This window comes from Trichosurus vulpecula, chromosome 1, assembly GCF_011100635.1.
Source record: "Trichosurus vulpecula isolate mTriVul1 chromosome 1, mTriVul1.pri, whole genome shotgun sequence".
NCBI classification, from domain to species: domain Eukaryota; kingdom Metazoa; phylum Chordata; class Mammalia; order Diprotodontia; family Phalangeridae; genus Trichosurus; species Trichosurus vulpecula.
Window position 1 is genome coordinate 418903245 of NC_050573.1, and position 27325 is coordinate 418930569.

The following is a 27325-nucleotide window of genomic DNA, read 5'->3' on the forward strand; positions in this document are numbered from 1 at the left end:
GAAGGAGGCATTATGTCTGCCATCTGTTAGTACTGCTATTGCTGTTTAGGCACTGACTTGTATTATTTCTCTTTCTATTCAAATATACTTTTTCAATTTGTTTATAAATTCCTTTAAGGTACAGGGAATATGAATTAAAAGTCTTCATATTTTTCATAGCTGCTGTCATAGTTCATAGAATCATAAAACCAGATTTAAAGCTAGAAAAGACATGAAAAACCATCTAGTTTAACCAGTTCTTTTTGGAGTTTCTTTAAGATAGAAGATTCTCAATAAATGTGGTTTGCTTAATTGGTCACATCTTTGGTGTGCCGCAATATTGACTTTCTGTGGGAATCCTGTTAAGTCTAAGAAATGGGGTAGTTCTACCGTGGGTTATTCTGATAATCATATCATAGAACTATGTGCTATTAGGTTGTTCCAGTCCTGGTGCACCTGCTGTCCGCTATCAGCAGTGTTCGGCTTTATATTCCCAGAGATCTGAGGCCAGTTGACAACCGACAGAGCGTGTTAAAATCAATACAGGTATACATTTTTATTGTAATTAACTAATTTTTATAATACTGTGAATTTCTACTATGATAGAAATTTATGTAGTACCTTCTTTAAAAATTGATTACTTTCTTTAAAATGGTGTAATTAATATTGTTCAGAAATATTACCACCCATAACAATAATCCTTTGAAATAAAATTGGTGTAAACTAACCCGAGCAGAACTGCTGATTGACCACTAGTTAAAGCTACCAAAGTTTGGAATATAAAGGTTTTTTAAAGGAAAATTATGGTATGTTTGCTCATCTTCTCTAATACAAGGAAAGGTATTCCTCTTTTCTAAATGTTAAGTATGATTTGGAATAAAAGTTAGATCTTCAGAATTTTCTATTTTATTTTGTTTCAACATTTTTTTAATGTTCCTAGTGCATATCTAAAATTATTTTGTTTTTCCTGGAAAGTACTGTGGCTGTTTATGGCATAAATCATGGTAACTTAGTAAGTAAATTATAATTTCATCATCTGACAAACATTTGTCGAGTACCTACCATGTACAGAACCCTGGATATTATCCTAGGGGACATACGGAGTTTAAGTGTCACAGTGGATAGAGTGCCAGGCCTGGAGTCAGGAAAACTTATCTTCCTGAATTCATATCTGACGTCAGACACTTACTAGAAGGATGACCCTGTACAAGTCACTTAACCCTCTTTGCATCAGTTTCCTCATTTGTAAAATGAGCTGAAGAAGGAAATGGCAAACCACTCATATCAACAGCTGAAAACAACTGAACGCAAACAACCCTGTCCGTATTGAGCTTAGTCTAGTAACTCTATAGCCTACTGTGAGACCTTGTGCAAATCACTTTACCTCTCCACGGTTTTGGTTTTTTTTTCTACCTGTAGAATGAGGTGGTCAAAGTAGATGAGGTTATAAAATCTCTTTCAGGACTAAATAATATCCTCTCTCCTGCTTTTTAAAAATAAGTATGATATTTCCCTCATGCTGGATTTGTGGCATCTTACATGTTCTCTGTAATTTTTCAAGCCACCAGCTAAGACTTAGCCATCACATCTGCCAGATCTTTCAGAACCCTTGGTGGTTGTTTTTATATTTTAATTTCTTTATCTCTGAAATGCCCTTTCCCTCTTTTCTGCCTAGCCAACCCTTCTCTATGAAACTTCCCCAAATAATTTTAGTCCATTGTAATTTGCCACCTTTGAACTCAAATTTCTTCATATATACCACTCATTTGACAATCAGTACCTCCTACTTTTCACTTTTATTTACCACTTATATATACAGTCAATCTTAACTTTCCTGAGAGTAACATTCCTAGAAAATGGTGCAGAAGTAAAAAATGCAAATGTTGTAACATTGAACCTATGGGAAATGGGGGGTTAGATTCCCACAACTACCAAAAACTGTAATCTTTCTCTAGAGATTACTGAAAATACAGTTTTCTGCATACAGTTCTTTATAATAAAACATTAGTTGTGATAAATATGTACTTTTCCTAACTCAGTAACCATGAGATAACTCATAAAATGCAGTACACAAAATAAAATTGGTAACATGCAGAACATTTTTTCTCACTAGTAATTCCGTAGAATTCTCTGACTTTTCAGTAAAACAAAACAAAATAAAACATCAATTCCAGACAGTATTCACTTTTCATAACATGAAATCTACAGTAGCATAAATACTGTACAGCAAATAAAATACTTAAAACTTAAACACTTTTTAACCTGAATCTTACTTTCTGCTGTATCAGAAGATAGTGTGAGGGCAATGTGCTGTATACTGTACTGCTCTGAACCTCTCTAGCTAGGCTGCCCTCTGAAAACTAAGGGAGAGGTTGCTGGGACTGACTCTGAAGACACTGAAACTTGCAAGGTATTAACATTACCTTAGAGCCCAAAGGACTAGCACTACTCTTTGGGGACATAATTGCAACATAGAGCTTGACTTTTAAAGATAGACAATGAAAATATGCAACAAACGTTTGGCTCGAACAAAGAACAAAAAGAACAAAAGTTCTTTACATCAGGGTGAACAAGACCAGTGGAGTGCCTAGTAGGATACCAGCTACTCTGAAAACTTGGACATACCACGCTTCTTTTTTTACTCTACTGTGCATAGTCACTGATACACATGGTTAGTAATGCAAAAGTGAAAATGAGGTTACTAATTGAATCATATGAATGCTTGAAGACACAAGAGTTAATCTTGTGAATGTTGAGGAATGGGTGTAGTTCTTATATTGTCACTTATCTTTTTACATGCCTATGTTTGTTTCATCTCTGCAACTAATTGATTAACAACTGTCTCATTTTTTCTCCTGTGCACTGTTTTACATGAACTAGATAGTGAATGTATTTATTTTCATTGATTCTTCATGTATTAAAAGAGAACATTATAAAAATTAATAGTTATCTTTCATGTTCTTTTTAAATTTTGAGTTTCAAATTTTCTCCCGCCCATTCTTCCGTACCCACTCAGAAAGCAAGTGATAAGATATCAATTATACATGTGAAATCATGCAAAATGTATTTCATGTTAGCAATATTTTTAAAAAAACAAAAAGAAAGTATGAAAATTACACTTCATTTTGCACTCTGAGTTCATCAATTCTGCCTGTGGAGGTGGATAGTGTTTTTTTCATCATGACTCTTTTGGAATTGTCCCGGATCAATGTATTGATCAGAGCAGCCAGACCTTTCACAGTTCATCACCATTACAACATGGCTTTTACTGTCTATAGTGATCTCACAGTTCTTCTCACTTCACTTTGTATCAGCTCATGTAGGTCTTGCCATGTTTTTTCTGAAACCATCCCCCCTTGTCATTTCTTAGAACACAGTAGTACTTGCTCACAATCATATGCCACAACATGTTCAGCCATTCCCCAATTAATGAGCATCCCCTTGATTTCTTTGCCATCACAAAAAGAGCTGCTATAAATATTTTTGTACATATGGAGGTTCTTTTTCTTTGACCTCTTTGGGATACAGACCTAATAGTGGTATTTCTGGGTTAAAGGGTATGCACAGTTTTATAGCCCTTTGGGTTTACTTCCAAATTGTTCTCCAGAATGGTTAGACCAGTTTACCACTCCATCAGCAATTCTGTTTCTTCCTCATCCTCTGGCACTTTTCGTTTCTGGCAGGTGATACCTCAGAGTTGTTTTGATTTGTGTTTCTCTAATCAGTAGTGATTTAGAGCTTTTTAAGAAAAAATGGATTTTTAAATTATTTTCTTTCAGAGTGTTCAATAACATAAATTTTTGAATCATTTTTTTTTTAGGAAGTTCAGAAACGTTTTCCTGATGGTGTTCCATTACTAGATCCCATCGATGATATGGGCATACAAGATCAAGGACTTAAAAAAGTCATCCAGAAAGTAGAGGCTTTTGAACATCGAATGTATTCTCATCCACTTCATAATGATTCAAATTTGGAAACTGTTTATAAACTTTGTGAAAGAAAAGCACAGGTATTGCAAACTCACTTTTTACTTTTTTGTTATATTTTCCTTTAACCTTTATATATGATTTGATCAATATCAACAAACACCCATATTTCAGTTGCATTTTGTTTTGACTGAGTATAGTTACACAAAACAAATCCACACATTGTTTATGTTTTAAAACGTCTCATTCTTCACCTGTCTACAAAGAGGTTGTGGGAATTATGCTTCTTAATAAGCCTTCTAAAGTTATGCTTGGTCATTGTATTGATTCAAGTTTTCAAGTCTTTTATAGTTGTTTTCCTTTACAGTATTGTATTTGCCTAAATTGTTCTCCGATTCTGCTTGCTTTACCCTTATCAGTTCATGGGTATGAGGTAGAACTTTAGAGTTTTCATTTGGATTTCTCTTTTTAATGATTTAGAGCATTTTTCCATATGGTTGTTAATAGCTTGCCATTTTTCTTATGAGATGTTTGATCATATTTTTTTTTGACCACTTATTTTTTCCCAGTTCATTTGCTTTCTAATTTTAACTGCATTGATTTTGGTTGAGCAAAGGCTTTTTAATTGTATGTAACCAAAGTTATCCATTTTAATTCCTTTTGTTCTCTATACAGTATTTGGTGGTGATTTTCCTGTTTATTGTTGTGTAAGGTATATCCTTCCCTGTACATCTAGTCTGTTTGCAAATGTGATCTTTAATATCTAAGCCATGTATCCATTTGGAACTTACTGCTTCCATTTGGTGTTCATTGGTCTAAACCTAATTTCTACCACATTGCTTTGTAGTATTTTGATGAAATTTTTTTATCCCTCTAGTTGGAGTCTTTGGCTTTATTCAAAATTATGCTCATTTCTGGCTCCTAATCTTTTTTGAATCAGTACCAGTCCATCATTGTATAGTTTAAAATCTTGACCTGCTGGACCTCCTTCCTTCCTGTTTTTCATTACATCTCTTGAGATTCTTGACCTTTTATTCTTCCTGATTAAGTTTATAATGTTTTCTTCTTTTATAAAGTAACCCCTCTCTTGGTTTTTATTTCCCTAATGTGTTTTGTGGTTAGATACATTCAATTCCTGTATGAGTCTTAAGTAGCAGCTATTTTGTACATTCTGCTGTTACTTTGTATAGCATCTGTTTTTCTATCCTTTCCTGCTGTGATTTGTTGATGATGATATACAAAGGCTCATAATTTTTGAGTTTCTTTATCTTAATAAAGTTGATTATTTCGATTACTTTTTGTTTGAATTTCTAAATTTGTCCAAGTTACATTGTCATCTCTTCAGATCATTTGTTCATATTTTCCTTATGAAAAGGAATTATAAATACAACGACAAATACTTTTCAGGAATAAAAATAGAACTCAATAATTAGAAAGTATTACTTTTATAATCAAAAGGAAGTTATAGTAAAATTTATCTGGAGAAACAAAAGATTAGGAATCTCAAAGGAAAGTGAGGCATCAAAAAAAAGTGAAAGAGTGGAGGCACCTAACAGCACCAGATTTCAAACTATACTACAAAGTTATTATCAAAACTACTTGGTACTAATTTAAAAATTAAAACCTCGGTTGGGTTAGGTATATAACATACTGAAAGAAATTTAGTGGCCTCATGTTTGATAAACTCAAAAGGTCTCAGCTACTGGGGATTTTGACAAAAACTGCAAGAAACTGGAAAATCAACAGGTGGAAATCAGGTTTAGAACAACAAATGACACTATATGCCAAGACAATCTTCAGGTGGTTACCTCATTTAAATATAAAGGTCACCTTTAAAGGTAAATATTACCTTTCAGATCTGTGGCTAGTAGAACAGTTTATCACTAAACAAGAGATAGAGACAGTCACAGTATATCACTATCATTTTTCTTTTCTTTTTTTTTTATTCCATATTTCATTATTTTTTAATTTTCAGCATTGATTTCCACAAGATTTTGAGTTACAAGTTTTCTTCTCATTTCTACCCTCCTCCCCACTCCAAGGTGGCATGTATTCTGATTCCCCCATTCCTCCCTTCTGTCACTCCACTCCCCCTCACCCCTACCCCTTTCCCCTTACTTGTAGGGCAAGATAGATTTCTATGCCCCATTGCCTGTATATCTCATTTCCTAGTTGCATGCAAAAACAACTTTTTTTTTTTGAGTATCTGCTTTTAAAACTTTGAGTTCCAAATTCTTTCCCCTCTTCCCTCCCCACTCACTCTCCCTAAGAAGGCAAGCATTTCAACATAGGCCACACATTTATCATTATCCAAAACACTCCCATAAATAGTCATGTTGTGAAAGAATAACTATATTTCCCTCCATCCTATCCTGTCCCCCTTTATCCAATTTTCTCCCTTGACCCTGTCCCTTTTCAAAAGTGTTTGCTTTTGATTACCTCCTCCCCCACTCTGCCCTCCCTTCTATCATCCCCTCTCTCTTATCTCCTTCCCCCAACTTTCCTGTGGGGTAAGATACCCAATTGAGTGTGTATGTTATTCCCTCCTCAAGTCAGAGAGCAAGATTCACTCATTCACCCTCACCTGCCCCCTCTTCCCTTCCAATGAACTGCTTTTTCTTGCCACTTTTATGTGAGATAATTTACCCCCTTCTATCTCTCTCTTTCTCGCTCTCTCAATATATTCCTCTCTCATCCCTTAATTTGATTTTAGTTTTTTAGATATCATCCCTTCATATTCAGCTCACCCTGTGCCCTCTGTTTCTCTATATATGTGTATTCCCTTCAGCTACCCTAATACTGAGATCTCATGAATTATACACATCATCTTTCCATGTAGGAATGTAAGCAAAACAGTTCACCTTTACTAAGTCCCTTATGATTTCTCTATCTTGTTTGCCTTTTCAAGCTTCTCTTGATTCTTGTAATTGAAAGTCAAATTTTCTATTCAGCTCTGGTCTTTTCATTGAGAAAGCTTGAAAGTCCTCTATTTTATTGAAAGTCTATATTTTGCCTTGGAGCATGATACTCAGTTTTGCTGGGTAGGTGATTCTTAGTTTTAATCCTAACTCCTTTGACCTCCAGAATATCATATTCCAAGCCCTTTGATCCCTTAATGTGGAAGCTGCTAGATCTTGTGTTATTCTGGTTATGTTTCCACAATACTCAAATTGTTTCTTTCTGGCTGCTTGCAGTATGTTCTCCTTGATCTGGGAGCTCTGGAATTTGGCTACAATATTCCTAGGAGTTTTCTTTTTTGGATCTTTTTCAGGAGGCAACCAGTGGATTCTTTCTATTTTGCCCTGTGGCTCTAGAATATCAGGGCAATTCTCCTTGATAATTTCTTGAAAGATGATATCTAGGCTCTTTTTTTGATCATGGCTTTCAGGTAGTCCAATAAATTTTAAATTATTTCTCCTGGATCTATTTTCCAGGTCAGTGGTTTTTCCAATGAGATATTTCACATTGTCTTCCATTTTTTCATTCCTTTGGTTCTATTTTATGAGAACTTGATTTCTCATCAAGTCACTAGCTTCCACTTGCTCCAATCTAATTTTTAAGGTAGTATTTTGTTCAGTGGTCTTTTGGACCTCCTTTTCCATTTGGGTAATTCTGCCTTTCAAGGCATTCTTCTCCTCATTGGCTTTTTGGAGCTCTTTTCCCATTTGGGTTAGTCTGTTTTTTAAGGTGTTATTTTCTTCACTATTTTTTTGAGACTCCTTTAGCAAGTCATTGACTTGTTTTTCATGGTTTTCCCGCATCACTCTCATTTCTCTTCCCAGTTTTTCCTCTACTTCTCTTACTTGCTTTTCCAAATCCTTTTTTGAGCTCTTCCATGGCCTGAGACCAATTCATATTTTTCTTGGAGGCTTTTGATGTAGGCCCTTTGACTTTGTTGACTTCTTCTGGCTGTATGTTTTGATCTTCTTTGTCACCAAAAAAGATTCCAAAGTCGGAGTCTGAATCTGAGAGCGTTTTTGCTGCCTGTTCATGTTCCCAGCCAACTACTTGACCCCTGAGCTTTTAGTTGGGGTATGACTGCTTGTAGAGTAGAGAGTACTTTGTCCCAAGCTTTAGGGGCTGTGCTGCTGTTTTCAGAGCTACTTCTGCACAGCAAACTCTGCCACACCAGCACTCCTCCTCCCCCAGGAACAGCCAACAAGGACTGTGACCCAGATCTAAGCAGGCTCTACACTCCCACTCTGACCCACTTAATTCTCCCCCCAGGGTGGGCCTGGGGCGTGAAGCAACTACATATGGAACTCTGGGAGTGGCCCCAGAGATGCACCACTTCCGTGCCCCTAGGGCTGGGGCCTACAGTGCACTCCTTTCACTCTGACTTAGCTGTTTTCCCGCTAACCTTCTCTGTTGTCTTTGCTGTTTGTGCGTTGTGACATCTGGTAACTGCCACAGCTCAGTGATTCAGGGCCCTATGGCCTGTTCCACCCGGCTCCCAGTCTGGTTGTTTCTGGTGTAGCCCATGCTGGGCTGTGCTCCGCTCCACTCCCACTCCATGCGATAGAACCTTCCCAGTGACTCGTCCAGGCTATGCTGGGCTGGACTCTTGCTTCCCTCTGCTATTCCATGGGTTCTGCAGCTCTAGAATTTGTTCAGAGCCATTTTTTACAGGTGTTTGGAGGGACCTGTGGGAGAGCTTAAGCAAGTGTCTGCTTTCCAGCCGCCATCTTGGCTCTGCCTCCCATCATTTTTCATCAGAACATGGTTTTCTACCATTCTAGAGTTCTCAGTCTGTATGTGTATTTCATGTCTATTTCTCTATTCATTGCAGCAAGTTCATAGAAGTTATTTAGGTGTTATCTTAGATCACCACATGCAATAATCTGTGTGCAGTATTTTGCAGCTTAAATAGCTACATTAATGACAGTCATAATCTTTAATATTAAGCTATCCTCAAGTAGATTTTAAGTGTTTTGGGGGGGGCATTACCTATATATAATCTGTTATACTTGCTACATAGTATGGTCTTCATAAATACAGTAGTACCATAAATAATTAATAATAAAACTTTTCTGCAGAGTCAGCCATGCTTTTAAACAGTAACAACAATTTTTTAAAAATCCTGTGAAAATAAGCTGCCTGAGTGGGAAAGAGGGCAAAAGTTCAAAGAACCAAGATAATCATCTTAATACACAACTTCTATTTGTCTCTATTTAGTTGAACGTCAGCAGAGCCAACTCTAGACAAAATTATGAAATCCTCAAAATTTGAAGATTGTGTAATGTATCCCAAACCCTTTCTTCAGGCATTCATTACATTCCTTTTCACTTCCTCCAAGTCCATTTTTCAGAAAAGTGAAGAATTTCATATTAATCATTTATACTTCACAATGCATAAGTTTGCTAAAGGATTACCTACCTGGATCAGGCGTGTTTGTTTTTATTTTTGGTTGTAGGCCATACTTGAAGACAGATGGCAAGATGGCTTAGTTGGCTGGCTGAATGGATGTGAAGGTGAAGCATGGTCAGGGGTCCGGCAGCAGCAATTGTTCTCCTTCTATACTACTTTACTTAGTGATCTCATTGATTTCCTGTGTATTTAATTATCTTCTGTACGCTGGTGATTCTCAAACCTACCTATTCCTCCTTAACCTCTCCACTGACTTTCATTCTTACATCCCCGTATGCCTTTAAGACTATCTCAAACTGGATGTCCAGTACACATCTTAAACTCAGCATGTCCAAAACTGAACTAGTTATCTTTTCCCCAAAACCCTCTGTCCTTCCAAACCTCTCTTTTAATGTCATCTTCCCAGTCCCCCAGACTCACAAATTAGACATCATTCTCTACCCCTCAGTGTCTCTGACCTCATACATATGTGTGTGTGTGTGTATTCTTTTTTTTTTTCACATTTTATTTTAAATTTATTTATTTAACATATTTAGTTTTCAGCATTGATTTTCACAAGAGTTTGGATTACAAATTTTCTCCCCATTTCTACCCTCCCCCCCCACTCCAAGATGATGGTGTATATTCTGGTTGCCCTGTTCCCCAGTCACCCCTCCCTTCTGTCACCCCACTCCCCTCCCATCCCCTTTTCCTTTCCTTTCTTGTAGGGCAAGATAAATTTCTACGCCCCATTACCTGTGTATCTTAGTTTCTAGTTGCATGCAAAAACTTTATTTTGTTTGTTTTTGAACATCTGTTTTTAAAACTTTGAGTTCCAAATTCTCTCCCCTCTTCCCTTCTCACCCACCCTCCCTATGAAGTCAAGCAATTCAACATAGGCCACATGTGTATCATTATGTATAACCCTTCCACAATACTCATGTTGTGAAAGACTAACTATATTTTGCTCCTTCCCAACCCATCCCCCTTTATTGAATTTTCTCCCTTGACCCTGTCCCCTTTCGAAAGTGTTTGTTTTTGATTACCTCCACCCCCATCTGCCCTCCCCTCCATCTTCCCCCCCTTTTTTTTATCTTCTTCCCTCTTCTTTCCTGTGGGGTAAGATACCCAATTGAGTATGTATGGTATTCCCTCCTCAGGCCAACTTTGATGAGAGCAAGATTCACTCATTACTCCCTCACCTGTCCTCTCCCCTCCTCCCACAGAACTGCTTCCTCTTGCCACCTTTATGCGAGATAATCCACCCCATTCTATCTCCCTCTCTTAATATATTCCTCTCTCATCCCTTAATTTTATTTTATTTCTTTTAGATATCTTCCCTTCATCTTCAACTCACCCTGTGTCCGCTCTCTCTCTCTCTCCATATATATATATATATATATACATACACACACACACACACACACACACATACATATATACATACATGCACATTCACTTATATATATATATACATAAACATATATATATGCATATTCCCTTCAGCTACCCTAATACTGAGGTCTCATGAATCATACACGTCATCTTTCCATGTAGGAATGTAAACAAAACAGTTCAACTTTACTAAGTCCCTTGAAATTTCTTTTTCTTGTTCTTTTTCTTGATTACCTTTTCATGCTTCTCTTGATTCTTGTGTTTGAAAGTCAAATTTTCTATTCAGCTCTGGTCTTTCACTGAGAAAGCTTGAAAGTCCTCTATTTTATTTAAACTCCATATTTTGCCTTGGAGCATGATACTCAGTTTTGCTGGGTAGCTGATTCTTGGTTTTAATCCTAGCTCCATTGACCTCCGGAATATCGTATTCTAAGCCCTTCGATCTCTTAATGTAGAAACTGCCAGATCTGGGGTTATTCTGACTGTGTTTCCACAATACTGAAATTGTTTCTTTTTGGCTGCTTCCAATATTTTCTCCTTGATCTTGGAACTCTGGAATTTGGCGACAGTATTCCGAGGAGATTTCTTTTGGTCATCTATTTGAGGAGGCGATCGATGGATTCTTTCAATTTCTATTTTGTCTTGTGGCTCTAGAATATGAGGGCAGTTCTCCCTGATAATTTCTTGAAAGATGATATCTAGGCTCTTTTTTTGATCATGGCTTTCAGGTAGTCCAATAATTTTTAAGTTATCTCTCCTGGATCTATTTTCCAGGTCAGTGGTTTTTCCAAAGAGATATTTCACATTGTCTTCCATTTTTTCATTCCTTTGGTTCTGTTTTATAATATCTTGATGTCTCATCAAGTCACTAGCTTCCACTTGCTCCAATCTAATTTTTACGGTAGTATTTTCTTCAGTGGTCCGTTGGACCTCCTTTTCCATTTGGCTAATTCTGCCTTTCAAGGCATTCTTCTCCTCATTGACTTTTTGGAGCTCTTTTGCCATTTGAGTTAGTCTGTTTTTTAAGGTGTTGTTTTCTTCAGTGTATTTTTCAGTATTTTTTTGGGTTTGCTTTAGCAAGTCATTGACTTGTTATTCATGGTTTTCTCGCATCCTTCTCATTTCTCTTCCCAATTTTTCCTCTATTTCTCTAACTTGCTTTTCCAAATCCTTTTTGAGCTCTTCCATGGCCTGGGATCAGTTCATGTTTTTCTTGGAGGCTGTTGGTGTAGGCTCTTGCACTTTATTGACTTCTTTAGGCTGTATGTTTTGGTCTTCTTTGTCACCAAAGAAAGAATCCAAAGTCTGAGACTGAATCTGGGTGAGTTTTCGCTGCCCGGCCATATTCCTAACCAACTTGATCCTTGAGTTTTTCAGCGGTGTATGACTGCTTGTAGACTAAAGAGTTCTGTGTTCCACATTTGGGGGGGATGCGCCAGCTCTGCCACACCAGCACTCCTCCTTCCCCAAGAATCCCCAACCCAGACTGGGCTTAGATCTTCAGCAGGCTCTTCATTCCTGCTCTGATCTGCCACTTAATTCCTCCCACCAGGTGGGCCTGGGGCTGGAAGCAACTGCAGCTGTAGTTCTGTAGCTGCACCTCCTCCACTGCCCCTGGGGCAGTGGCCCAACCTCAAACTCCTTCCACTCCCGCAGCTTTTCCCACTAACCTTCTCTACTGTGTTTGGTGTTTGTGGGTTGAGAAGTCTGGTAACTGCCGCAGCTCACTGATTCAGGGTGCTAGGGCCCGCTTCTCCCAGCTCCTGGTCTAGTTGGTCTGAGCTGCTCACACTGGGCTCTGCTCCGCTCCGCTCCGCTCCCAGCTCCCAGCTCCATGTGGGATAGACCTCACCCAGAGACCATCCAGGCGGTCCTGGGCTGGAGCCCTGCTTCCCTCTGCTGTTTTGTGGGTTCTGCAGTTCTAGAATTGGTTCAGAGCCATTTTTTATAGGTTTTTGGAGGGACTCGGCGGGGAGCTCACACTAGTCCCTGCTTTCCAGCTGCCATCTTGGCTCCACCCCGTGTGTGTATTTCTTAAAGACATCCCTTCTCTCCTTTGATGCTGCTACCACCTTGGTGCAGGCTTTTATCACTTCACACCTGGACTGTTGCAGTAGGTTGGTAGTTGGTCTGCTTGCTTGGTGTCTCCCCATTCCAGTTCCTCCTCCATTCAGCCACCAAAGTGATCTTTGTAAAGTACAAGTCTAAACGTGTTACCCTCCTACTCAGTAAACTTTATTGGCTCCTAATCAACTCCAGGATCAAATACAAAATCCTCTTTGATGGTCAAAGCTCTTAATAACCTGCTCCACTCTCCTGTATCTTTCCAATCTTTTCCAACTTCATGCCATGTCTCCTAACCCTTCTCCATCTTATTCTTTGATCCAGTGGCATTGGCTTCCTTGCTGTTCCTAGAATGAGATATTCCACCTCTTGGCTCTGGACATTTTCTCTGACTGTCCTCGATGCCTGGAATGTTCTCCCTTATCTCCTCCTCCTGATTTCTTCGCTTCTTTCAAAATCCTACCTTCTAGTGGAAGCCTTTCTCAGCCCCTATGAATTCTAGTATCCTCCCTCTGTTGATTATCCCCAATAGAGATAGTTGGTAGTTGCATGTCTTTTGCCTTTTGTATCCTTAGAGTGGAGCTTAGCACAGTGCTTAGTATGTAGTAGATGCTTAAGCTTGTTGACTGATTGCTCTTGTTTTCACTCTGTCACCAATCAATAAGACTGTGCCCCAGGGCAAGTAGTTCCAAGAGTGGATCAACTTCACCAAAGAATGAGAGCATAGATTCTGAAAGTCTGGCATGCAGAGGTCCAAGTGGAAAGAAGCCAGGGAGTGGCAGTAGGCAAAGTAGCAGGATGGCCTGGGTGAATGTCTGCCATAGGTCAGGTGCCAGCTGGATAGATATCATCCCTTGAAGATGATTTGGGATAATAGGGGTTCAAAAGAGAGATGGCTCCCTGTTTTTCCCAAGTTGCTCTAGTTTCCTGCTGGTCAGGATGATGAATGGCTAGGCTTGGCTGTCAAAACCCTGTTTTTTGGAACTGCCTTTTTATCACCAGTGACTTCAAAGAATTGGAGATGTACTAGTCAAATGTAGTTTGGATCATCTCCAAACGTTATTCTCTTTGTATCCATTCCTTTTACCTCCCTCTGTACTAAAGTTCTCAAATACATATGCCATCTTTTTTGACTTCATTCGCCATAATTTTATTATGCCCTCCTTTTCATGATGTTTCTCTTAAAGAAATGTTGTCCAAGCTTTTATCTTTATTGCTAATAGTAATAATACTATTTTTCTTCAATAAATCCAGTTTCCTTTATTTACCATAATAATGACCTAGTGAATTTAACCCTCTTTATTGCTTTGATATTTTTTAGATTGCTATAGATATTAAATCTGCAAAGCGAGAACTAAAGAAAGCAAGAACTGTCTTACAAATGGATGAGCTTAAGTGTCGGAAACGTGTTTTGCGAAGGCTGGGTTTTGCTACATCTTCTGATGTCATTGAGATGAAAGGACGAGTGGCATGTGAGATCAGCAGGTAAAACTAATTGCTTTTTTATACATCTAATCTTGAAATGGCACAAATTATTCTTAATCAGGAAAGATGTGAAAAGTGACCCTCTGTATGTTGAATATTGTACCTAACATGTAAGCAGTAAAGAGGTGAAACTTTGGTCAGCAAGTATTATAAAACACTTTCAGTAAACCATAATATCCTGGAAGATTTTAATATCAAACTTTAAATGAAAAAGAAAGCTAACCTTTTTTTAAAGTAATTTTTATTGAAGTCTTTTTTACCCATCACCAGAATTTCCTTTAGTATCTTTCTCCTTCCTGGAGAGCTATCCTATATGGCAAATAATATTTTTAAAGACAAAAAAGAAAAAGAGGGAAAAAAATCAGCAAAGCTGATTAATACTTTCAAAAAGTCTGATTATATATGCAGTGTACCACACTCTTGGACCTAATAACTCTTCAGAGGTTCGGAATAGGGAGTGCCTTGTCATCTCCTCTTTTGATCTCTCATTGGAGCTATGATTGTTCTTTATAATTTTGCAACATTCACTTTTGAATTTTTTGAAACTTCTTTCCATTTTCACTGTTACAGTCATTGTATATATTTTTTCTTGTTCCTACTTACCTCACTCTGCCTCAGTTCATCTAAGTCTTTCCATATTTCTCTCTGTATTCATCATATTCATCACTTCTTATAACACAGAAAAATTCTGTTACAATCATGTAGCGCAATTTGTCTGGATAACTATTTTGTTTCCATTTCTGTACTTCCACAAAAAATACTGCTATAATTATTTTATTATATGTGGGGACTTTCTTAATCTAATGGCCTCCTTGGGGTATAAGCCTAGTAATGAAATCTCTGGGTCAAAGGAGACTTGAGTCACTTTGTATACATAATTCCAAATTGTTTTCCAAAGGGGTTATATGAAATCACAGCTCTTCCATCTTTGCACTAATGTTCTTTTCTTATAACCTGTCTAACATTGACTTTTCCCATCTTTTATATTTTTACCAGTGGACATGGTAGGAGGGTAAAATCTCAGGACTGTTTTGGTTTGCATTTCTCTTATTATTAATGATTTGGAGTATTCTTTCATATGGTTGTTAATACTTGGCAATTTTTCTTTTGAGGAGTTTGTTCATATCCTTTGATTATTTATGTATTAAGTAATGGCTTTTGATCTTATATCTGTTGATTGCTTATATATCTTAGATACCAAACACTTAATGGAGAAATTTGGTACAAAGACTTTTTTTCTTAATCAACTGCTTCCCTTATCTTTGGTAGATTAATTTTATTTGCATAGAAACTTTTCAGTTTTATGTAGTTAAAATTTTTTTTTCTTTTGTAATTACTTCTGTCTCCTGTTTGGTTAAGAATACATCTTCTACCCATAGCTGTGAAAGATATATGATCTATTTATCTTTAGATAGATACTCATTTATGGGTAGATCCAAGATCTATCTATAATCTTTAATATTTAAATTACATATCCAGTTGGATGTCCATTTAGAATGTGACCCTAATAATTTCTGCCAGGCTACTTTCAGGTTTCCCTAGAAATTTTTAATAAAATTGGATGTTCTTTCCAAAGTAATTATGTTTACCAGTTTATGGATCACTCTATTGTTGAGTTCCATTTTTCTAATTCTCACATCTAACCTGTTCCATTGTTCTACCTCTCTGTTCTTTAACTTGTACCAGATAGTTTTGATGACTATTGCTTTATGATATAGTTTGCAATATTCTCCCTTCCTCCCTACCTCTTTTCGTTATTTCTTTTGATATTTTAGGACTTGTTTCTCCAAATGGATTTTGTTAGTATTTTATCAAGTTCTATAACATATCCCTTTTGTAGTTTGATATAGGATTAAAATTATTATTTATTTTTGGATTAAAGGATAATAATAGGATTAAAACGTGTTTAACTTAGGTAAATTATTATTTTTGTTGTTATGGCATGGCCTAGTCACGAGCACTGAAAATTCCTACAACTTTTAAAGTTATTTATTTCTTTAAGAGGAGCACTTTGTGTTTGAATTAATACAAGTATTTTGTATGTTTTAGTAAATTGATCTCCAAATATTTTGTGTATTTTGTAATTACTTAGAATAGGATTTCTCTTTCCATTTTTATATTAAAATGGTGTAAGGCAGTAGAGTAGTCTGCAACTCTGCTGAACCTATTATTTATCTCAGTATCTTTGCTTATTCCTTAGGGTTTTCTAAGAAAACTCTTATGTTATCAGCAAATAAGAATTGCTTTATCTTCTGTTTACCTATCTTTATGTCTTTAATCTCTTTCTCATCTTATTGCTATTGCTAGCATTTCCAGAAGTATGTCAAGTAATTGTGGGGAAAATGGACATCCTTACTTGTGTATTTAGTGGAAAGCTTCAAACATATCCCTTTATATGAGGGTTGTTTTTGTTTCAGATACTTAGCTTAAATAAGTGTTATCCGTTGTCAAAGGTTTCTTCTACATTTTTTGAGATAATCATCTGACTTTGGGTATTTGTTTCTTTAATATTGCTTATGTTTATTATTTTCCTAAGGTCTAACCATCTTCTCATCCCAGGTATAAATCCAATTTGATCATAAGGAGTGATTTCTTGGATGAATTACTGTACTCTTTTTGCAAGCCTTTATTTAAAATTTTTGGATCAATATTCATCAGTGATACTGATTTATCATTCTTTTGTGCCTTATCCTTCCCTGATTTAGGTATTAGGACTTTAATAGGAGTCTCAGAGGACTTTTTCAATTTTTTGAGGATAATATGTGTAACTGGTACTAATTGTTCTTTAAGACTTTGATAGAATTCTCCAGTGAACCGATCAGGACTGTGAAGACAGAAAATTAAATCAACAAAATAGCAAAACAAAATAAAAAAACCTAGGAGAAACCAAAACAAAACCAGAAGAAATAAAGCGCATTATCAGAATCTATTTATGCACTGATATATGCTAATAAAACTGAGAACATAAAAGAAATACGATACTTTAAAATATATAAAATACTGAAATTGATAAGACAAAAACCTTAAACTAGTCTCAGCAAAAGAATTGGATAATTAGCTATAAAGGAACTTTATGGGAAAAAATATATTAAGTGTAGCATATATTCTCGTGTGTTGTGTGTGTGTGTATTCCTAAAACAGTTTATAGAGCCTTAGCATGGCTCTTGAATGGGCAAGGCTCATCCTCCCCTGATACTTACTTTATTATCTTCTTTACAGCTTTATAAAGTATATTCGTGATGAAGATTTTTTCATTTGAGTCATTAAAAGGTACTTGATAGGTCACTTAGTTTAAATCCCTCTTTTTACAAAATGAAGACATAGAGGCCAGAGATCATAAGTGATTTGCCTAATGAATCAGGATTAGTTAATGGCAAAACCAGGTCTAGATGGCAGATTTCTAGACTCAGAGTCCAGTGTTTGTTCTTGTGCCAGAAATAAGTATTACTGAAGGTTGTTTTGCAGTGGTACTTAGATACTCTCTGAGCTGGACCATCTTCTCTCTACAGTTCATCTCCTGGTGACCTGGGTAATACACTTTGGGATTAATTATCATCTCTATGCAGATGACTCCCAGACCTTTAAATATGCTGCCAATCTTTCTTCTGTCTCCTATGTCATTTTTCCTATTGAATATATCTAATTAAATTTCTTAGGTATAGGAATCTCAGACTAAACATGAAAAAAAAGTCTGTTTTGTGTAGTGGATAAAGTTCTAAGCTTGGAGTTAGGAATATATAGGTTCTAATCCCTCCTAATATTTACTGGCTTTGTAATCCTAAGTCATTGCATCAGTCTCATATCTTACCTCTGAGTGTTCCCAGGGAGCCCTGCACAAAAAAAGAACTCATCACTTTTCTACCCAAACCACCTATCTTCCAACCTTCCAAATAACTATCAAGAGCACCACTAATCCTCCCAGTCATCCAGACTCAAAACGTAAGAGTGATCCTTGATTACTCACTTTTCTCTCATCCCCCATAACCAGTCTATTGCCAAGTCTGAGGCTTCCACCTTTGCAGGATTTTTTGTCTCTATGTCCCCTCCCTTCTGACACTGCCCATCCTCCCACACTTGGAATGTTGCAATAACCTTTTGGTTGGTGTCCCAGCTTCCCATCTTTCTCCACTCCAGTTCATCTTCCACTCAGATATCAAATTCACTCACCTAAATGTAGTGGAGTGAACTGAGCATGTTCTTGCCCTATTCCATAAAATATGGTAGGTTCCTTCTAAAGTCTTTTGTGACTTGGCCCTTTCTATCATTCTAGTCTTACATTTGCTTCGAGTCCATATACTCTGTGATCTATATACACTGGCCTCTCTGCTGTTCCTTACACACTGCAGTCTTTCTCCTGACTTTGCCTTTTCACATGTTACCCTTGCCCAGAATGCTTTCCTTCCTCTTTACCACCTCTTACTTTCCCTGACTCTCTTGGATGGACTTCTTACCTGGTGAGTCTCTTATACTGAGGAAATGAAAGAGCCTTCATGTCTTCATGTATCTATTATGATGTGATTTCATACTTGTAATGCTAAATTTTCATTTTCTGATAAATATTCTTATTCATTCTCTAGTTTCTTTTGAGCTTTGCCCATTCTGTCTTTTATTGCAATGGTTGAATGGTGCATTTTTTAGCAAAACTTTTTTAAAAATTATTTTGTATTAAATACTCTCTTTCTTTTGTAGTGCTGATGAGCTGCTTTTAACTGAAATGATGTTTAACGGACTTTTCAATGACTTGTCTGCAGAGCAAGCTACTGCGTTGCTAAGCTGTTTTGTGTTTCAGGAGAATGTGAGTTAATAAATAAATTAATGTATCTTATTAATCCATGCAACAAACAGGTATTTCTTGTATAAGCCAAAGAACATGAAAAAGTTTAGTCTTAACAGTGTTGTTACTAGGCAGTTTTAATTATGAAGAAATTAAATAATTGAAAGAGTATTAGGAGAGATAGTAAATGTGATTAGAAGAGGAAGAAGAATGAATTATTTTTCTTAATGTACATTAAGAATGACTAAGTTGTACACTTGCATTGTTGAGCAGTATACTTTTGCAGATGGCTTCTCCTTTACTAAGTAAAATTCTAAAACAGCATGCTGGGGAAGCAGTAGATTTAGAGCTGGAAGGAACCTTCCAGGTCGCCCAGAGTTCAGATACCTCCTTTTACTGACGCATGAACTGAAGCCTAGAGGTTTGAGCGATTTGTCTAATGGAACACACAGCTAATCATGACAGAACTCAGATTCAAACCTACGTCTTCTGTTCCTAAATCCAGGATTTTTTCTCTGTACCATTGTTAAATATTAATGTTAAAATATTACATCTGACTTTAAATATTAGAACTTATTTTGATCATTATTAGAGAAAATGTGGATTATTTGAACGCTCATATGATATGGGATTTTACGTCCAGTTTTCTTTTTCTTTTTCTTTTTTTTTTTAAAATAGTCCACTGAATTGCCCAAATTGACAGAACAGTTAGCAGGACCACTTCGCCAGATGCAGGTAAGGTTTTTTATTTTAAGCTGCCTGTTTTAGAGTGCCTTGGACCAGAGGTGGCAAACATGCAACTCATAAGAGTTCTGGAGTTTGGCTGAACCATATTAAAATGTAATTGGGAAATATTTAACATGACTAAAAGTTCCATAAAAGCTATTTTAAAACTAAATCATTATGTGGCCCATAGGAATCTTTATGTACAGATTACTGGCCCCCATTTCGATTTCAATTTAATATAACAGCTCCAACCCAGCTTTGGACTCTGCTCTTGGGAGCAGAGGGATGAACCATGATTCTTGCCTACCCATGTATGAAAGTACCTCAAGCATATGTGGTCAATTCTCTTCTTTAGCCTAGAAGCCTTCTAACCCTTTGGGGACCTGAATTTAGACCTCTACTTGAGCTTGAGAAACCCATGTCCTTCACTTAGGAATATGGTGCATTTTGTTTTTCACATACACGTTTATTATTAGCTACCAGGGACCTGAGAGCCTTTCTGCTCTGGCCCCCTCCTATTACAGGTAAGGAACCTGAGGCCCAGAGAGTTAAGTGATTGGCCAAAGGTCACCCAAGTAAGGTGCGGTGCAAGAATTTTGAACCCAGGCGTTATGACTGCAAATCCAACCCTCTTTATGCTATATGTCCTTCCTCCCCACCCCACCTTCCCAGCTTGACCTTAAAAATCAACTGTTAGAGTTTTGTTGATTCCTTGATCTAGGTTAAATGTATTAAGACCTGACTTAATGACACGATCCAAACTTTAGACATAGTACTACCTACAAAGAAATAAATAGCTTCATTTGTGCTAGATGGGAAAACCAAAGATTTTAAATTGATAGCAAAAATTACAGAGGTTCAGAACTTAAATACCCTTTTTCAAAGTTGATCTTTTCTTTCAAGGAATGTGCTAAAAGGATTGCAAAGGTTTCTGCAGAGGCCAAATTAGAAATTGATGAAGAGACGTACCTAAACACGTTCAAGTCAAACTTAATGGATGTAGTCTATACCTGGGCAACTGGATGTACATTTGCCCACATCTGCAAAATGACTGATGTGTTTGAAGGTATGTTAACACTTTGTTTTTAAGGATTTAAATTTTACAAAATTAACAGACTTTGCTAAATCTTTCTAACCATGTAGTCTCTCCTATGTAGGATGGTGAATATTTATTCTTAGGCTGAAAAAAATTTTTCGTAACATAACATTTTAATAATTGTATTATATGATAACATATTATATTGGCATTTATTATATATCTTCCCAGTTTTATGATGTAAAGATCTATTATTTTAAAAATTTATTAATGTTTTCATATCACAGTTATTTCCCCATAGTCTCCTCCCTTTCGACAAAGAAAACTAGTAAAGGAAAACTGATTAGTACAGTATCTGTTAGCCACACAATATGTGTCAGCATCTATAGTCATATTACCTTTGGGTTCAGTATTGGTTGCATTTAGTCATGGTTCAATTGCCTTTTTGATTTATTATTTATTATTGAGCTATTATGTATTTTGTTCTCTTTGTTCTACTTGTTTTGCTTTGAATTAATTCAGATGAGACTTCCCCTCATTCTCTGAATTCTGAATGCAAATCATTTCTTACAGCAGTACAGTAATACTCTTTCACTTACTTATACTGGTTTGTTCAATCATTCTCCAATTGATAAAAATCCTAGTTTTTTCCACTTTTTTTGCTACCACACAAAGCGTTACCATGAATATTGTGGTGTTTATGGAGAATATTTAATCTGAAAACAGAACTTTTGGAAGTAGAATTTTTAACTTGGTCTGTGGTATCACAGCTGCCTAAGTCTTTGTGTGACTAATTGAATTGTCTTGCTTTCCAGAAATGTGATTTTTCACATTTGGTTTCAAATTAAGAACTTATTCAAAAATGCCTAATGTTATGATAAATGACTTTGTTGCTTTTAAAATATTGATTAGAAAATAATGGGTATAGTTTGTTTCTTTTCTCAGTTAAGGAAAGAACATAACAGCTAGACCCGAATTATGTAAGGAAAGAAGGGAAGACATGCTTGTAGACCTTTAGATCATTGAAAAGTCACATTTGTATAACTGAATCATAATGTAAGAATGGATAAATTTTTCCATGGTTCTTTAGGGAATCTTCGAGCCTATTGTGAGGGTATAGTTGGTATATATTAGCTGTCTAAAAGATTCATTATCCAGATTATTGAATTGTTCATGTATTTTAAAGGGTTTTGTTTTGTTTTTTTAGAAATTTAATGAAAATATTAAGCATGGTTATTTTATCAGAGAAGGAAATGGGAATTGTTCACTTTCCATTTTTAAAAAATAAAATATATAGAGAGGGATATTTATTGCATTTCCTATCTTTCTAATTGATTACTAAAAGGTATTCTAGCCAAAGTTTTTTTGTACTTGATTTAATAACATTTAAATATCACAAAATGTGAAGAGTACTATATATATGGCTCCAGAGAAGCATGTGCATGTAGGTGTGTGGAGGTATAGACATATCTATACATGTTTTTTAAATATGTATTTATTTTTCAAAGATTTACCCTACTTTCTCAGAGGCCAAGCTAGCAGTACCACAGTTCTAGAAAGGCTTGTTCAAATATGGGCAAAGTGAAATATTTTTGTCATTTGAAGAGCAGTCCTACTAAATTCAGAGAAGCTTTTCACCAGGTTGACAAAAGTTTTTTTTAGCAATGCTTATTCCTTCAAGGCCGTCCATTGGATTATAGTGGGCTTAACATTTCAGTTGAGGAATGGGATAACCACATTGACAGAATTACAAATTCTTAAAGTTCAGAAGAGTATTTATTTGAAGAATATAATAAATTCTTATTATCCCATGACAGGGTCCTAGTCATCTATTAGATATAATCCCCATGGATATTTTGTTTATCTACATGTTTACGTTCTTTGGTAGAGATAGATAATGTTCGTCTATCAGGTTCTTCCATTAGGAAAATGACTCAGTTACAGTGCTATTAATTATTTTCTAGTTAAAGTATATTTGTTTCACATAATGCTTCATCAGTGAGTTACTTTTTATGGCCTTTACGTTAACAAACTGATGAATGGTCTCTTATTTTAGTATAAACTTCGCTGGTATGAACCTTAACTCAAACTACTGAAATAAAACTAATCAGGAAGAAATCAAGACTGATGAACCAATAAGAAAAAATAATTGAGAGACTGAAAAAGAGCTTAGATGGAGGAAATAAATAAGGATAAATTTTAATAAAGTAAGAATAAAACCAAGATAATCGTTAAAGAAAAATGATGTGAATTAGAAACATAGGCTTTATAAATTTTAAAATGGCTATCCAATAATTTGATTATAAATCTTGTGTGATGACATAAAATTATTATATTGAACTTGACGCAACCTATTAAATTTTATACTGTAAAGACTATTTTAAGAGAATTGCTCATCTTCACGTTAGTGAGCATTTTGAGAAAATATGTGTCTTGTACACATGTATTTGGTATGTTGCTGTTGTAAGCTTATCATTAGGTCTCCATTATTAGATTGCTGAAGTGCCATGATGGAGTAAAGAAAACACAGGATTTGGAGTCAGGACCCTGGTTCAAATCACATCCCTACCATCTTGCATGAGCTTGTGAAACTGGGCAGCCTGAGAGGTCCCTTGTAGCTCTGAGTATATGATTGGGAGATCTGATTCTTGCTTCAGAGAGCTAAACTTACTTCTTTTCATAGTGTGTTCAAATAGGACAAGCAGGGCTTTGGAGCATGGGCCTGTGTTTTATGAGTTTTGTGAGATATTCGCCTGAATGATAAAATTCAGAAAATGAATTATCTTTATCACACTGGTACTTTATTTTCATATTGTTTCCAAACTATGTTGTGGGAATCACTTTATGCCCCACTTGCTATCCAACATGAAGCATCAGTATAGCATAGTGGCAGGCCTGCCTTAAAGTCAGGAAAATGGCCTCTGTTCCAGTCCTGTCTCTGACTCGTACAGGTTGTTTGACCCTGGACAATTCCCTTAACCTCTCAGCGTTCCCACTACCTCTCTAAGACGTTATAGTTAAAGGCCAATTGCCTACATGGATCAGTAGAAGGGTTAGGAGGGGACAGCTAGGTGGCGCAGTGGACAGAGCACCAGGCCTGAAGTCTTCCTGAGTTCAAATCCAGCCTCAGACACTTTTTTTTTTTTAATAAATTTCTTTATTTATTTTTAGTTTACCACGCACGGTTCTACATAGTTTTGAGTTCCAGTTTTTCTCGCCTCCCTCCCCCCTCCCTCCCCAAGACGGCATGAAGTCTCATATAACTGTCATGTATAACTTCACATTGAATTAATTTATGCACTAGTAAAGTCGTGGAGAAGAATTTTGACCAATGGAATGAATCATAAGAAAGAAGAAACAGAACCAAAAAAAAAAAAACAAAAAAAAAAACCACAAAAACAAAAGAGAAGCAGAAAAGGCGAGCATGTAGTGTGCCTCAGTCTGTATTCAAACTTCGCAGTTCTTTGTCTCGATGAAGATAGCATTCTCCATCGTGAGTCCCCTGTAGTTGTCCTTGCCCCTTAGGTTGCTGAGAGAAGCACAGTTTGTCAGGGTTGGTCCTCACGGAATCCATATATCTATGGCTGTGCACAACGTTCTCCTGACTCTGCTCCACTCACTCAGCATTATGTCGTGTAGGTTTTTCCAGGTTGTTATGAAGTCTGCATCATCCCCATTTCTTATGGCACAATAGTATTCCATTACCTTCATGTACCACAGTTTGTTCAGCCATTCCCCAATTGATGGGCATCCCTTTGATTTCCAATTCTTGGCTACCACAAAGAGAGCCGCTATAAATATTCTTGTACATATGGGTCCTTTTCCCGCTTGCGTGATTTCTTTGGGATACAACCCTAGAAGTGGAATTGCTGGGTCAAAGGGTATGAACATTTCTATAGCCCTTTGGGCGTAGTTCCAAACCGCCCTCCAAAATGGCTGGATCAGCTCACAACTCCACCAGCAATGCAACAATGTTCCAATTTCCCCACATCCTTTCCAGCATTTATCATTCTCCTGATTTGTTATTTTAGCCAATCTGACAGGAGAGATGTGGTATCTAAGAGTTGTTTTGATTTGCATTTCTCTAATCAGCAGCGATCCAGAGCATTTTTCCATATGCCTGTAGATAGCTTTAATTTCTTCCTCTGAAAACTGCCTGTTCATATCCTTTGACCATTTCTCAATTGGGGAATCAGCCTCAGACACTTAATAGCTGTGTGACCCTGGACAGGTCACTTAACCCTGTTTGCCTCAGTTTCTTCATCAGTGAGCTGGAGAAGGAAATGGCAAACCTCTCCAGTATCTCTGCCAAGATAACCCCAACTGGAGTCCCAAAGACTCAGATGTAACTGAAATGGCTCAACAGCAAAATTAGTGGAGGGGTTGGTTTTTTGGGGCATTTTTTGTTTGTTTTTTGCCAGAGATTTTGGCTCTATGCTGAGGAATTCACAGTTCTGCATCACTGGCTTAGGGGAAAATATGGGTGCAAGAACGACTTGTGCTGACATTCATAGTTACAGACTGATTGAAGATTAGCACTCTAGAGAAAGAATTGTACCCTTTTCACTAAGCTGGTGCCTGGCATGCAGGAGATACTTAAATATTTTTTGACTTGAAAGTACCTATGAACAACAGCAAAACAACAAAGGGAAATTTCCTATTCTGATCTAATCTCAAAGTCTGCCAGAGGATCTGAAATGCTCTTTATACGCTTTTTTATTGTCAACCAAATCAAATTTAAAATTTGACTTCTGAATTCCTGCAATTTATTTAAGGCCAGATAGCTTACATAGAAGAGAATCATAAATTCTGGCAGTTTCTACATGAATGTTATAGCTACATACATATGTATGAGTCTTCATGTCTAAGAGTTTGCTAACACACAGCCCTTTTCTGTCTGTAAGTAAGGCTCTGAGGATGGACAGATGGTCTCTGCTGTCTTGGAGAAGTGGGTGGCTCAGTGGCCAAGCCTCAGTCATGTCTCTGACACTTTCTGGTGCTGTGACCAGAGGGTTTAGACTAAGTCCACCAAGGCCAAGCCCTTGCCTTTGCCAGTCCCACAGTGAGCAGCTGACGCGGATGTAAAACCATCCTCCGAATCGAAAGCTCTTTTGACTCAGCCATGCTGATTCCACAGGCAAGTTATTTAACCTCCCTGTGCCTCAGTTTCCTCATGTAAATTGGGGATAAAAATTCCTGTATTACTTGCCTCACAGAGAGGCAGTATTGTGCAGTGGGAATGGGACCTCAGCTTTTAGCACATACTGAGCAATTTATTTAACTTCTCAGTGTTTCAGGCTACTTTCTAAAACCTTTAAATTGCAGAATATCTACTAATCGGCATTAGAAGTTTGCTTTCTCACCGGGGAGGCCCCAACTATGAAATTCCAGGTCTGAAATTTAATCAAAATTCCTACCTTGTAAAATTATTATGATACTGAAATGAGATCATGATGTAAAGTGCCTTGCAAACTTTAGAGCTCTATATAAATGTCCTTTGTGTGGAGCTTATTTCTAGGAGGGGAGATGATACATATAGGCAAATAGTTTCTTAAAGGAATAATGTCAAAGTGCTTGCCTCATAAGTCATGTTTTTGGAACTCCCTTCTTGAGCCTTCACTCCCAGTCATGGCCCTCTCTGCCCATTTTCAGTGTTAGGTACGTTGTTAGTACTTCCCACTGAACATTGTTAAAGACCCTTTACTGTCTTAAGAGTGTAAACACATTTATCTTTGGGCCTCAGTTTTCATGTTTTTATTAGGAGGGCTAAAAGGACTTTATTGTGTGGACATTATAGAGAAAGGACTAAAGCTCCTAGCTCTAGGAGAAAGACCGTTGTTGTTTTTAGTCTAATAGGTCACTTCTACTTAGAAAATGCTCTGATTTTGTATGATACCTGCCCAGACACATGAACAGAACCCTCAAGGAGTCTGAAAACTTGACTTTATGGATTTTATTTGAATTTTGTACTAAATAGAAGTTTCATGTAGCATATGTTATGAAACATGAACTCTGTGCTATTTAAAACTAAAGACAGTTTGGGATGATGCCCAAATACAAGACTCCACCTATGGGTTGACCTTTTCAGTAGCATACCAGCATTCCTGAAAGTTATTCTGCCATCTTTTCTCAGCTCCTTAGGATCATTTGAGCAATTTAAATTATGTAAGTTTATTTTCTGTTTGTAGAGGCAGATTTCAGGCTACAGTTATATAAGCTAAGCTTATGTAATCTGTCCTATTTCTTGATATTACCTGTCTTTGTGCAATTCTTTTAGACATTTCCTCTCCTTAAACTCATAGTTCAAGCATTCCATTTTCTAAGTGAGCAGAAGATTGAAAGATTGTATGTGTTTATTATTTACTTAATTTTCTGTTTTTTACTCACAAATAAGATATCTTTGAAAGTAATGTTGAATTTATTGTATACTTTTCTGAATGAGCTGTACATAATAGTGATTTACAGTTTCATGTGCTATCTGCCTCAGTTTCTTTTTCTATTCAGTTGGGATAATAATAGCACCCATCTTCCAGGAATCATTTGAAATAACAAAAAGCACTTTGCAGATCTTTAAAGCACTACATAAATGCTAGA

At 36.7% G+C, this 27325-nt stretch overlaps 1 protein-coding gene across 2 annotated transcripts in view; it reads left to right on the top strand.

The window, feature by feature from the left end:
- Window positions 1-27325, top strand: part of MTREX (Mtr4 exosome RNA helicase) — a 96121-nt gene that overhangs the window by 58655 nt on the left and 10141 nt on the right. For both annotated transcript variants that reach the window (XM_036760835.1, XM_036760842.1), the window contains exons 20-25: window positions 415-525; window positions 3800-3988; window positions 14032-14195; window positions 18885-18990; window positions 19648-19704; window positions 20599-20761. In XM_036760835.1, coding sequence (XP_036616730.1) covers window positions 415-525; window positions 3800-3988; window positions 14032-14195; window positions 18885-18990; window positions 19648-19704; window positions 20599-20761 — 790 coding nt within the window. The remainder of the gene's footprint in view (window positions 1-414; window positions 526-3799; window positions 3989-14031; window positions 14196-18884; window positions 18991-19647; window positions 19705-20598; window positions 20762-27325) is intronic.